Source organism: Montipora foliosa, chromosome 1 (assembly GCF_036669935.1).
Source record: "Montipora foliosa isolate CH-2021 chromosome 1, ASM3666993v2, whole genome shotgun sequence".
Classification (NCBI taxonomy): Eukaryota; Metazoa; Cnidaria; class Anthozoa; order Scleractinia; family Acroporidae; genus Montipora; species Montipora foliosa.
This window is the reverse complement of record NC_090869.1, coordinates 63,323,099-63,336,397: the sequence shown is the minus strand read 5'-3', so window position 1 is coordinate 63,336,397 and position 13,299 is coordinate 63,323,099. Positions and strand designations below refer to the sequence as shown.

Sequence of the window (13,299 nt, the reverse complement as noted above, 5' to 3'; positions counted from 1 at the left end):
TGGTTATATCATAATTGCGTAATGTGGAGAAAATTGTTACTGGTAATTATTAATTGACAAGATTTAAACTCTGGTTGCTTCGAAACTGGCGTTTACAGCAATGACCAGTGTTCACAATTCAGCGGCTATTTTTGCAAAATAACAAACTGGGTATTTTGTAAATGTAACCAAAACATTTATGTTTATAAATGAGCAATATTCAAAACTGCTCATTTATAAATACTGTATGTGAAATTTAAAGCTGAAGTAACCTAAACATGAATTTGGTTATTCAGTACACAACCCCAGTTGATTAAGCTTGCAACACTGTTGTATAAAAGGTATACACATTGTTACATCTTGCATCAGTTAGAGTTAGTTATAGAGGGCTAAGTTTTTTCTTAGCTTTACAGCCATTTGGTTTGTATTTCCATGATCAATAGTTCGTAACAAAATAAATAGTCATTACATAGACGGGTTATGCTCATGTGAAGAAATTTCTGACAGAAGGCACGTAGAAACTTGAACAGTACATTAATTTTGTATCAATTGAAAATCTGAGTAGGTGTACAGCAATCGAAGTCTTGGCCGATCTGTTGCAAGAAACAACGCTGGGATGCAGGAATACGCTGATTGTAAGTTCTGGATTGAATGTAGCTTATCCAGTGTAAACCGATAGCTTAAAATTGGTCATCATGAAGTAATACGCCATGTTATGTTTTTTTCTTCTTTTGCGGTAAGTTGCAAAGTTTGAAGTAATTTCTTGTTTTTTCGTGCTATGTTTAGCTTAGCGGGTGGGTGAATTTTCGCACCATAATATTTTTACACCTTAAAGGCCGAGCATTTGAGACGGGAACGAGTCTATCCCTGAGAATAACACTGACACTGAAATTTTCGAAGTGAAAACGGAAAATATATTTTTTATGTTTACTGATCTCACCAACGAAAAATACTTGAGTTATGGGGCACTTAAATAGAAAGTTCACGCAGCGACGACGATCACAGAATCGAAAACTGCGAAGTATCCTATTACTGATTTGCCAAGAACAGTTTTGAGGAAGAAAACGATCACGTTTTCATGGGAATCATAAATTACGGCAATATTTGACGTTGTTGTTTTGCATACTACAGAAGTATCCTGTACACAAGCTCTCCGTGTGTCGAATTGTGTGCGGTCAACAGCTTGGGAATGGGCCATCTCTTCAATTGCGAAGTTTTTCTTATGAAAATTAGTTTTTATTCATATCTAAAGTAGAAGTAACTTTCATCACAAAAACTTCGCACCTAGACTCGCTTTGAAGAGGAGGCAGACATGAACTCGGAAATGGAGTATTGAAGCAATCCAATTTCCCAAGTCACTCGAATTCCCTGGCTCTTGACGTCTCACCATTCCGACGCACGGAGAGCCTGTGTGCTAGCTACTTCAGAAGAAATGTGTATTCCATGTGTAAAGCACTTGTTGCACGATGAATATCGTTTTGTGGCGTCCTTGTTGCTGGCTTTGTTTCTCAGTAAATTTTCTAAATACATTGTCTTGCAAAGCAGACCGCAAGATTCAGAACTGACTCGTTGTTTTTCTTTAATTAAAATATTTGTTTTAAGCCCATACGTCCGTTCTGGGGCTCGGTCCTTTGTGGAGTCATGCAGTGCAGATTCTAACCGTCTCCGTCAGACTTACCTGGCTTATAGATATGTCGCATTCCTCTCCGATTTACCGCCGCATCCAGTTCCTATTGCAGAAGCTAAATCAGTCTTAAAGAGAGGATTCACCAAAATGTGGATGGATCATTCTTAGGGCAATTTAGCGAGGTTGGTGACTGCATACAAAGGTAAGGCAAGAAACAAGTGCGTAGTTCCTTAAGCCGGTTTTTATTCCCATGTTCGGAATATTGAAAATAAATATGTCATTACCCACATAGAATACGTGGAAACAAAAATAGTTAAGATGTCGGGTGCATTGTGACCGAAGTATAGGTGTCGCTTTCGGGATGGTCCAAGGGAACTCGAGGAAACAACAAGGGAATGATCTTAGTTAGTCCGAGTTCAAATTCTATTGGGCTCTTGAACTCACTTCGAAAACGAGGTATCCTTTCATGGGGTATCCTTTCATGGGACTTGTCATGATCAAATAGACTAATGCGTTTTCGAAAATCTCCTTTTATATATAGCCGTCCAGACTGAAACGATCGAAAACGGAGGTTCTCAATAACGCATTTGAAAGTGGAGACTTTTGAAAACGGAGGTCTATCAAAACAAAGCCTGGTAACAAAAATGCATCTTTAGATCTCCGTTTTCAGTCTCTAGTGTGCACGGCCGAATACGATGTGAAAACGCTAGTGTGGACACAGATCTTTTTATCCGTTTTCAGGGAGCTGGAGGTTTTTGAAAACGGAGGTTTTTGAAAACGCATTAGTGTGGACGGGCCCTTACTCTAGAAACAATGAGAATGCTATCTTGAATTAAAAGACGTCTTTTAAGCGGTGAAGGCTAGAACGTACGCCAAAATGTCTCATTACTGATGTAAGAGTTCTGGGCACTTCTTCGTAACTTTTAAACCACAGCAACATTTTTTATATTCGTCCTTCCAAGGTCATCTGGACCCAACCAATCCTTGATGCATAGTTGCTGGTTGGGTAAAATGCTTCTCGCGTTTAGTTTTGCTTTGGCGTTTGCTCGTGATACTGCTAGTTGGTCTTTACTTTCCAAATGTTCCACCTAAAATATTGAAAACAAAGGAAACATTATTATAAGCGAATAAACGAAAGAAACTAAACCTTTTACATATAGCTGGGTAAAAGCTTAAGTCTCTGCTGACGAGCCAGAAGGCCCATCAGGCCGGCGCTTATCTCCGGTTTCCGTAGCATGAAGCAACTAGGAGTATTTCGCCGGTACCTATTTATACACCTGGGTGGAGAGAGGCACCGTGAGAGTAAAGTGTCTTGCTCAAGCACACAACACAATGTCCCCGGCCAGGACCCGAACCCGGACCACTTGATCCGGAGTCGAGCGCACTAAACATGAGGCCACCGCGCCTCCCACCCACATATAGCTGGCAAATGATAAAATAATTTAACCGAAAGCGACATGGCGTATATAGCGTACTAGTTAACCTACACTTAAAAGAGTTATGTCACGTTATTTTAGGGTGTTCAGAGGAAATCTTTAGTTAATCACGAGTTTAAAACTTAAAAATGGCACTGTGGAATTCCTTTACTGATAAATTTATCGTCACATCACAAGCAAGATGATTCTCAGCGCAAATGACGGCACCGCTATACAGGCGATTTGCCAAAAACTTGAAAAACGTAGGGCCGACTTTTTCACGATTACCCAAATGCAATCCGTTTCAATCTTGTCCACTTGTGTTGATCACGCTTCTCTTTCCTTTTACTGCATTTCTTTTAATATGTTGTTCAACCCTTTTAAGTGTTAAGTGCAATGCAATGTTTCATTCTACTTTTTGGACATTTTGGGTGTCATGAAATTACATCATTTGGGGTGACATGGCCCCTTAAGATTCAAAGAAAAACAAGAGGACAAAAACCCTGACATTCATTGGCTTTTGTCACTTCATCGATTTGTGACAATTGCTTCAGCAAAAGAAGAAAAATTGTCGTCAAAACTTACAAGGGATTAACGCATGAAAAACATTTATTGCTTTGGCGACGTGAAATATAGTTACCTTGTAAAACTCGATACACAGCATCAAATCCTTGTTTTGTGATAATACGATCAGATTTAAAAACGATCGCAATTTCTTCTCCAGTGCCTGCGATATATATGTAAGGGAAACCGAAGAAATTCCCAGCTCCATACTTCTTTCTGTCGTCATCATGATCGTCATCATCATCGTCATCGTCATCGTCGTCATCATCATCGCAATCATCATCGTCATCATCATGTTCTTCAGACCAAGCATATGGTTTATAAACGCCGCTCAGTCGCTTCACCAAGCGCCACCCCTGGACGATTTCAACGTAATCGTGGCTGTCAAAAAAAGCAGGATAAGGTCAGAGCATGAATAACTCAACGAAAACATAGAGTGTGCATTCCATGTTTTCGTTGAGTGCCATGCTTTCAAACAAGCTAATTGAAAATTCAGAGGCATGACGCAAACATTCTCTCTTTGCAAGGAATTTTTTTTTCTAATCAGAAGAACTTTCCTCTTAATTTGGAGGACAAATGAATGACCTGAGTGGCACTGTTGTTTGTAGATAAAGTCATTTGGGTTGTGTGAAACAATGGAACCAGGCAGCACAATATAAAAATTATCATTCAATGTATTTTTTCCTTCCTTTTCATTGGCCAGGAGCCTACCAAGTGACCTGCAAATAACTGCCTACAAATAAGTGTTTTACTGCAAATAATATTCTGCTCGTGTGTAATTGGAACCACGCTCTTGTGTGAAAATTGCAGTTCGCTATCCTAAGCTTTCAGAAAGTGATTTAATCGTTGGGAATTGTGAAAAAACAAACTCAGTCATCGAATGATAAAACAATTATTGAACTCGGTTATCGCAAAATATCGTGATTTGTCAGTGCCTCACAGATCAATAATCATGATCTGCTCGCCACTGACAAATCCCGATATTTTGCTGAACCTCGCCCAATAATTGTTAATTGTTACGGATTTAAAACTAGGTCTGGGAATAAGTTCAGAGTTATCATAGGAACACAGGAACACTTCTTTGTTACTTTTAAACCTTATTTTAATTAACAAACAACAACAGCAACAAAAACAAAAGGTACTCACTGCTCATCCGAAAAATTGGCACTTTCATTAAAAGCAGAGCGTATGTCGACATGTCAAACCGGTAAGTACCCTGGGTGTACCCCTCCCCTTTGAAAAATCCTCGCGACGCCCCTGCAGATCTCGAGCATTTCTTCTTTTTACTAGTTCTTTGTTTTTATTTTACTGATCAAATTATTATCATTTAACCAAAGGAAAACAAAACTTACCATCGTTCAGTCTCAAAGGTTAGGAAATTCAGCATCAGTATGGATCCCCTGGGTACAGTGATGTACCATCTGCATTGCGCATCGTTGGGGTACTGGACCGGGAAACCGGGAGACGAGAAATTTCCAGATGGACCAATCAGTGGGCCGCCACAAAGCACTGACAACAAAAAGGATCCATTTTTACGGTCAAAATTCTTTGGTGAAGCAGTGCTAAATCACGGACCAGCATGGATGTATCATGCTGTCTTGTGTCGGACAATTCGTACGGTCCGGGAAACATTCCCTGGCCTTTTGAGTAAATCCTTGTTCAGTATTCATTTGCGTACGTCTTTCTATGCAACAAAAATGTTAGCGTTTGGTGGTAGAGCATTGTGCAACGGAATTGCACGACTGAATTTTTTGGCCTAAGTTGCAGCCCCCATAACTAACTGCGATAAACAATATTATTCTGTTAAGCGATTTCCGAGTATTCACTTTGTCGGTCATCAGTGATCTTTAAACGATATATTTTACATAAGTGCAAATAGGAAAACTCTGCTTCTTTACATTTGCCTTATCTATCCATCTTATTATTGTAACGCTTTCAGCGCTTGGAAATGTAGCTACAACTGAAACATGAATTCAAAACACCAATCAATTTAAAATTACCATGCTCACTGGAGTTTACTTTACCTGCCTGGCCAAGACTGTAATGGGCAAAAAAGCCCCTTCTTGTCACCCAGGGATCGGATTTGAAGACAATCTTGACAACTTCTCCTGTCCCGTGGATGGATACAACACTGGAATCCCGCCGACGTTTGGGTTTGCTAAACCGTCGGCGAATGGTTCGCTTGTCGTCATCACCAACGTCATCACCATCATCACTGTCGTCCCGGTCATAGTCATCGCATTCATCATCATCATCATCATCATCATCGTCATCATCGTCGATTTCCTTAAGATACTCTTCGTAGTCTTCTTTGCCACTCAAACGATACAACAGCCTTGTCCCCACGAATACCTTCACATAATCATAACTGCAAAGGCAAAAAACAACAATAGCAATTTCTTAAATTTCTGCAGAGTCAATTTCTTGAAAGGAGTAAACATGCATTCTTTAAAACAACAATAAAAGCAATGTGACACACGCTAACACCAACCAGGTGTGGCCGACACATCACGCATTCGCACAACCATTTCACCCGGTCAACAGCTGTTTCGGCCTTTTGGGCCTCATCAGGATGGCGTAGCTAACATACCAGGCGGGTGTGTTTAGCAGCCTCACATGCCATACATGTGGTAAGCTGGGTTGGGAACAACAAAACTGCCGAAAAGGCCGAAACAGCTGTTGACCGGGTGAAATGGTTGTGCGAATGCGTGATATGTTGGCCACACCTGGTTGGTGTTAGCGTGTGTCACCTTGCTTTTATTGTTATTCTTGAAGTTGATCGATTCACATGACCCAGCATTTGCGACAAGGAATCACTACTATATTAATATCTGATCATTTAACTGGTCTAATCAAGCTTATGTAGTGAATAGAGTGGTTTCCACTGAAGAGGACCCGACCTCGCTTTCCCAAAGATCTCATATTTATTAATTATTTAAGAGGTAACCAACCATTCAAATGACTTGAAGTGAATAATCATATTTTCTCAGATGTGGAAATTCCAGATTTCCCTCGGTGAATTCATAAGATTATTTTTTCCGCCTGTGATGGTTTCGAATACATTACACATATGCCATCGCTTAACGGGCCTAAAAACACCCCCAAAACTGGTTTAGATTGGAGCCAGTCAACTCACCAAACCAGCCATTTTTGAAATGGAAAAAAAGGAGGCACTGGAATCAGAATCGTCTCAAAGATGACTTTTTTTGCTCCAACCCTTTAAGGTTAGGTTAGAACTCTTGTTTTCTCAGGACCTCCTACGTTCAGCATTTAGCGTCCTACTTGGAACTTACAACTAAGTTCTATATTAGAAACAGCGTGTTTTAAGGAGATAGAACGCAGCTCTTTATAACCTCTAATTTCATTGGATCCCTTTAGGACGTAGCTCTATTGTTTTTAGGTCTAGGGTCCATCGTTGATTGGCTGTTTGTTTTGGTCCATTGTTTTCTGAGCCAATCCCGAGAGTCGTTGCGAAGTGAATAGAAGTGAAGTGAAATCACAGATGAACATGCTTCGGCCAAATTTGTCACGGTTTTCTTTATGGTGATGTTCCTCGCAACGTCACCCATTGTTATTAATATGCCTAATTGGCTGTTGAAACAATGATTTCTTTTGTTCCGCGGTTGACAAATTTGAATGTCAAAATAAATCTGACGTCATGGTTTGTAAACAAGAAATATCGCTATGATATTTAACAATTATTCTACGAAGGCGCGCTCAATATGAAGTGATAGATAACCAGCGTTATATTTATTTTATATCCAGCGAGCGCGAGTAGAATAATTGTTTTATTATAAACTCCAGGATCAACAACTCTTTCATATGTTGTCTACTAAGGCATTGATTTCTGTCTCGGTCAATTCCAGTCCAAAACGGCTTTTGTTGGCCACTTTTCCTTAGATCTAAAAATTGTTTTCGGCTCACTTTATTGCTGACACGTTCGTTGACCATATAAGGTAGCCAATGAAAATACAGATTACACTGCTAACTCACCAAGGTTCTGTTTCTAAGAAGAGAAAATCAATCCTAAGAATGGACCCCTGTGGAACGGTGATCGTCCAGACACAATGAGCATTGTTAGGGTAGCTATCAGGGTAAAAAGGAGATGCAAGGCTCCCGGATGGACCGGCGAGATGTCCGCCACAGGACCCTGAAACAATTCAGATGAGAATATATAAGAGGAGACAAGTTAACACAAAAAGACTTCGTCTCATCATCATTCGTATTATTTCCTGTGTTTAGTCAGTGGCCCTAAGTTAAATTACACATGCAAGCTTCGTCGCTCTTACGATTTCGCGTCATATGGCAAGGATTAAGACGTAACTTGAAGATGGATTTAAACTGACAAGCACTATGCACAATGGTTGCACTCTTTTTTTTTAAACAAGGACCCGTTTTCTCACAAGAACGGTCAGGCTGTGATTAACCAGAGTTTTAAGATTATACCAAGAACATTACCCTGGCTTAGAGTCAATCAAGAACGTCTTTATTGTACTTTTTGTGATTAGCATAAATGAAGGTAAAAGAAATGTAGAAATGTACACTAACAGGACAATTTTTTTACCCCTTGCTAACCGAGTTCGAGGTCTGTACTTTAAACTAGAAACAGAGTTTTTCTCGCTGATTTATGGTCCAAGCGAGCGAAGCAACGGCAAAAACGAGGATCCGTAACTTACAGCTCTGACCACGACTCAAAAACGAGGTAAATCTCTGATGTCATAATTATAAGGCACACGAGTGAAGAAAATTATTTGAAGTCAAGAGAGACGTTCAACTGCCACAAATGATTAGCACGGGTTAAAATATGAAAAAGCGACTAAAGTTATTGTCTTTTGAAGTATTTGCTTATAAGATTCAAGTATTTTCTCAAGTTTATTTCACATAAAAAAATATGAAAAACTTGCTAAAAATTTACCGGGCCGTACAGCGAGCGGTACTTTAGTATATGGCCCGCTAAATTAGCCAATCATATCATGCGTGATACCGTCGTTTTCATCTAAGCGTGGACACATGATGGGAAAACACATTCTCTGAAGTTTGAGTTTGGCAGCCGTTAAGCAAACAGTTGAAACTTTTGCGCGTATTTGTTCGAATGTATTGGAAGCATACTTTATCAGATTAGGGTCAATTTCTTAGAAAAAGTCTTCGATGTCCAGTCTTGCCACCATTCTGGGAAAACTTGCATGAACATCTCTCAAACTGAAATGATTGCAGCCAAAACTTGTCACGTTTGCAATTTGCTTCCAATTTATTGCATCTTTTCCCGTCACGTGTCCACGCTTACATGAAAACGACGGTATCTGAGAGATGAATTAAACTCAAATACTTGTTGATGTTCTTTTCACTTTGACAATGTGGTTTTTTATTGCACTGAGATACACTGACGAACAACTCAGTTTGCAGTCGAACCTATAGTGTACCACAAAACATAAGAACACATTTCGAATGCTTTCAGGCCCAAATCGCAAAGAGTGTGTCACATGAACAAGTTCTATATTCAACATTGCTTATTCATCCTACCTTGATTTTGTGGTAAAAAGACTTGCTGTGGCACCAAGTTTAAGGGAAATGGCCGTTTGACTGATTCAGCGAAAGTTATGAGTGATATCGCCACCTAAAGAGAACGAATTAAATGGCTGATGCAGGAAAGTACCTACACTGGAATGGGAGGTGAGAAAGTTCAGCTACTTCAGGACCTACGCGTGACAATATATTCTTGCTTGCAAAGCAAGGGGCAGGGTTGTTGTTAGCTGGGTCGTCTGTGCAAAGGTCTCCTTCTAGAGATCGCTTTGGTTGGATGTTTGAAAAGATTTTCATTTACCCCCTGTTTACGGTTGCACAGTCATAAGTCAGCCTGTCTTCCAGTGCAAACTGTCAATTGATTAGAAGCTGAGGAGTTCATGATTACAGTCCACATGATCCATTAAGAGTGTCACCCGGAATTGTGGGGCAACCTTTAAGTTCCATAGATGCGTCAAAGTTTGACGCATCCATAGAACGTTTCCAACTGGAACACGAGGTTACACAATAACTTTTCTGTTCCACTCTTTCCGGAACAACCTGGCATTTCTCTGTGGGAGAGTAGTTAACGACCACTTGTAATTCAATTAATTGTTAACATTGAAAAAAATAATATACGCTTTGACTTGCACACTAAGGGTGGAAACTATTGTTTTTTTTTTTAAATTAGTGATTTCCTGTAGTAAATGCAGAATATGTCTAATAACAATGAGCGATTATATCAAATTTTGTTGAGCTCTTTTGAAAAAAAACTTTGAAAAATTGTAATTAGAGCAAATATAGACAATTCAGCATACAGTGTCAGATATCTGTTTGCCGCAAAGATCTGTCGTCAAAATTTCCGTGATAAAGGTAAAGTAAAGATAAAGTCACTTATATTTAACGTCGGTAGTTCCTTCAGTTAGGAACGGGTATCAATGTAAGCTGACGGTTTAGCCCTTTACCCCCCCTCCCTCTGTCAGTGCTCTGCTTTACGGAAATTTAAAGCTATAGCTACGCGGATCAGAGGAAAGTCGAAACAGACGTTTAAGTCACCGAGGATCGAACCGGGGATTTCTCGCTCCGAAAGCCGCGCACTAGCTAACTGAGTCACAACTGACCCTTAAATGAGACCCTTGATGAGACTCTTTTTAACAGTTCTACGTCGCCCTAAATCCAACATCATTCATTCACTATAAAGTTTGATGAAATTAAATTGAGTTACGTTGCAGTAATGTTAATACCAACTTTCAACATCTCAGTTATTAGGCCTCGAATCTTGAACTCTCCAACTTAACAGGGGCACCCAACGTCAATTTTCGGAAAATATCTGTTCGGAAGGCGATTTGAGATCTAGAATTTTCGGAACATTTGTTCTAAAATATCTTGCTTGCCTGTCCTAGGATTTTCGAACATCTAAAAAATACTATAATTGCCCATATTTAACGGATTTTTACTCTAAAAAGGTCATCTAGAATCTTGGGGAGCCTTTTTTCTGGCTGAAATTATCGAAAAGGTAAATTTTGATCCCTATAATTTTCGGATCACTAGACTTTCAGCTTGGAAATCCGAACAGATAAAAAAAAATTAGGGGATAAAAATATGCCTATATCTACCGTTTAAATACCAAAATACGTTTAACAATGCTATGTTTAAGTGGTTTTGAACTATATTCTCGTTGGGTGCCCCTGACTTGAACCGAATTAAGTTCTTCATGGGTTAAGTGTACAGAAAAATGTAGTTTCAATTACTCCGAATAGGGTTGGCAGAAAGTTGCTGCCTTATAGAGCTTTGCATGAACGTCATGCACGGCACGATTTATACACCTTGATCTCCATGTGGAAACGTAACTAATAATTCATTTTCCGTTGCAAGGATGTCGGCTGTGCTCGGTCATTTCAGCGTGGCCTCGAGTGAGAACCGTATTTGCGTCATTAATCTCAAACAAAATTAATGTGTGATACTTGAATTGGGCCTGAAGTAATTAGGCTGGGGAACGTGATGTGGGCTTTTTCGCCGATGTAATCAGTGCCAATTTAACGCAGTCGACTCTGTTTCCCGTACATAATAATGTCGTCGTATTCATTCAATTTTAATGTGTTTTTTCATTGATTGAGAGGCTCAACAAATGAATGGATTATTAAATAAATACATAAATAAATAAATAAATAAATAAAACTGTGAAACATCCTAAGCTATGCACAACCCGTCTCATTTCAAATTAAAGCAGCAACATGATAGATGTCTGTCATGAATCGCTGCCAAGAAAACGAGTGCGAGTAATATCGCATAATATATTGCCCTTCAAAATTAATGTAGTTGAAAACGTGCTTTTTGTAAGATATTTATTATTAAGAGAAAATTCATCTGCGAACCCTGCCGCTTGGACAGAAAAGCGATTGCAAAGAAAGTATATGGGCTCTCTCCCCTTAAACGAGAATGCACAGCTGAAAAGATTGTGTCACGCATCTTTTTAAGAATATATTGTGGTTGACAAAACCACTAAATGTTTTGTATGATTGCTAGGTATGACCGCGGGTTCGACCTCTCCCGAGACCATCAAAGAGGATCAGCCAGCATATCCAGTATATGGTATGGATGACAAATAACCGCTTGAGTATATACATACATTTTCAACTAAATAAATATATCTTGAAAGAAAATTACTGATTATTTCAGCTTAGGCAATAAATGGGAGGCCTTCGACGAAAAATCCCCTCGTACGCGTAAATCGAAGTTTGGGCGCGCTAAGTTGAATGAGCAGTTGGAAAACTGGGATTCGCTTATTCTGAAGAACGTGGACTTAAAAAAAAAGTCTGAATAGTGACGCGGTCACTTTGTTCCTTGAAACGATTTCCATTTCAAAACAAAAAAGAGAAATCTGGTATCCGAAAAACCCTTGTAAAATTTCCAGCAGGATTTTCGAGAAACGAACTCATTCCGACCGCATGGTAGGGCCATCCCTTGGTCGTAATTTTTTTTAATCTGCTATTTTATAACAAAAAAATATGAAGATTAGATCAGTAAACGCTTACCGTCAAAACGAGAATGAAGGGCTTCATCTTTGCCGATTTTCGAGGCCAGGACTTCCAACTTCTTCGAGTCACTCTGTCAAATTAGTTCAGAGATGCTCGCCCGTTCCGTATATACTGTTAGTTATCCAATGAAATTGCAGTCTAGAGGAATTTGAGGATAACATTGTTGCTGTTTGAAAAACTATAACAATATTGATTGAAATATCATCTTATTTGGTTTGTTTGGACAAAGTACTCAAATTTTCCGTTTTTAAAAGCTTTTCGTTTTGCCTTCAGTTTGATTATGAAATAAATTTCATAGCTCACATTCTGATGGGGAAAAGAATGCAAAAAAGATCTTTCATGAAAGCAGAAAGAAAGTTTTCAATATTCTCGTTTCGCGTGTGATCATAATTACGATTTTAATTGCAGCTACTAATATTGTTTCGAAACATCAGTTTTCAATATCTAATGTCACCAGTAAAAAAAGAGGAAACATTAATTCCGTTTTCCCTCCTCTTAACTTGGGATTTATGTAAAATTAAGTCTCAGCATTCAGTTTGATCAGATATCACCTGAAATTATTCCTGTGTAACGGTCTCCTTGCTAGATCAAACTATTTAAGTTGATATTATTGCCCGCTCTTAAAATGGACATTGTTCGCATGATTTTCTCAGTGCCCCATTCAGACCTCTTTTTTTTATCATGAAAAAGCAATTACTGTTTTATTCAATGAATAGAAAGCAACAAATTCAAAAGTTGTTGCGACTCGGAGGTTAAAAGAAGTACTCTGACATTATTACTGACGTGAATGTACCTCGGCGTCTTCAGTAGGGCTGTCAGGGCCCATATTAGTTGTATAACTGAAATGGTTACCCAGTATAAATATCATAATTATTATTAGTAGTAGTAGCAGTAAACAGATAGGTTCCAAATTTATATAATGTTCAATCCAAACTGTATCTCATTATAAAATAATTAGGATAGTACGCGAACTCTCATTGGCCAATAGCTGTGTTTAGATGAAAGTATGGAAACCCGGCTGTGCCGTACATCACAGGGATTTTGCTTGGTTATGTATTTTCAGACGCGTGTTTTGATTGGCTTTTAGGAAATCTGAGCGTGTATCAAGAAAATCTGTTTCAATCAAGAAGTAAAAAGAAACCCAACATTTCCTTCATTTGTCGAATGATCTTTGAGG

At 39.0% G+C, this 13,299-nt stretch overlaps 2 protein-coding genes across 8 annotated transcripts in view; one reads left to right on the top strand and one right to left on the bottom strand.

Moving 5' to 3' along the window:
• Positions 1–13,299, top strand: part of LOC138004330 (CUB domain-containing protein-like) — a 37,591-nt gene that overhangs the window by 4,844 nt on the left and 19,448 nt on the right. For 2 of the 7 annotated variants that reach the window (XR_011123782.1, XM_068850829.1), the window contains 3 exons: positions 1–1,788; positions 9,041–9,255; positions 11,611–11,676. The exon at positions 1–1,788 is cut by the window's left edge. Coding sequence is in view for 6 of the 7 variants with exons in the window: in XM_068850829.1 (XP_068706930.1) it covers positions 11,674–11,676 (3 nt within the window). In the remaining variant the exon portion in view is untranslated. Of the gene's footprint in view, positions 1,809–9,040; positions 9,256–11,610; positions 11,677–13,299 lie in introns of those variants that run through there. The other 5 variants (XM_068850860.1, XM_068850851.1, XM_068850836.1 and 2 more) reach the window with 4 other exon arrangements.
• LOC138004372 (zinc metalloproteinase nas-39-like) lies at positions 1,816–12,247 on the bottom strand. Its single transcript, XM_068850874.1, has 7 exons — positions 12,120–12,247; positions 9,106–9,199; positions 7,579–7,735; positions 5,610–5,953; positions 4,938–5,094; positions 3,662–3,966; positions 1,816–2,694 (listed from the first exon to the last, which is right to left on the bottom strand). Exons 1-7 carry the CDS (start codon positions 12,144–12,146, stop codon positions 2,675–2,677), a joined length of 1,104 nt encoding a protein of 367 aa, XP_068706975.1. The 5' UTR covers positions 12,147–12,247; the 3' UTR covers positions 1,816–2,674.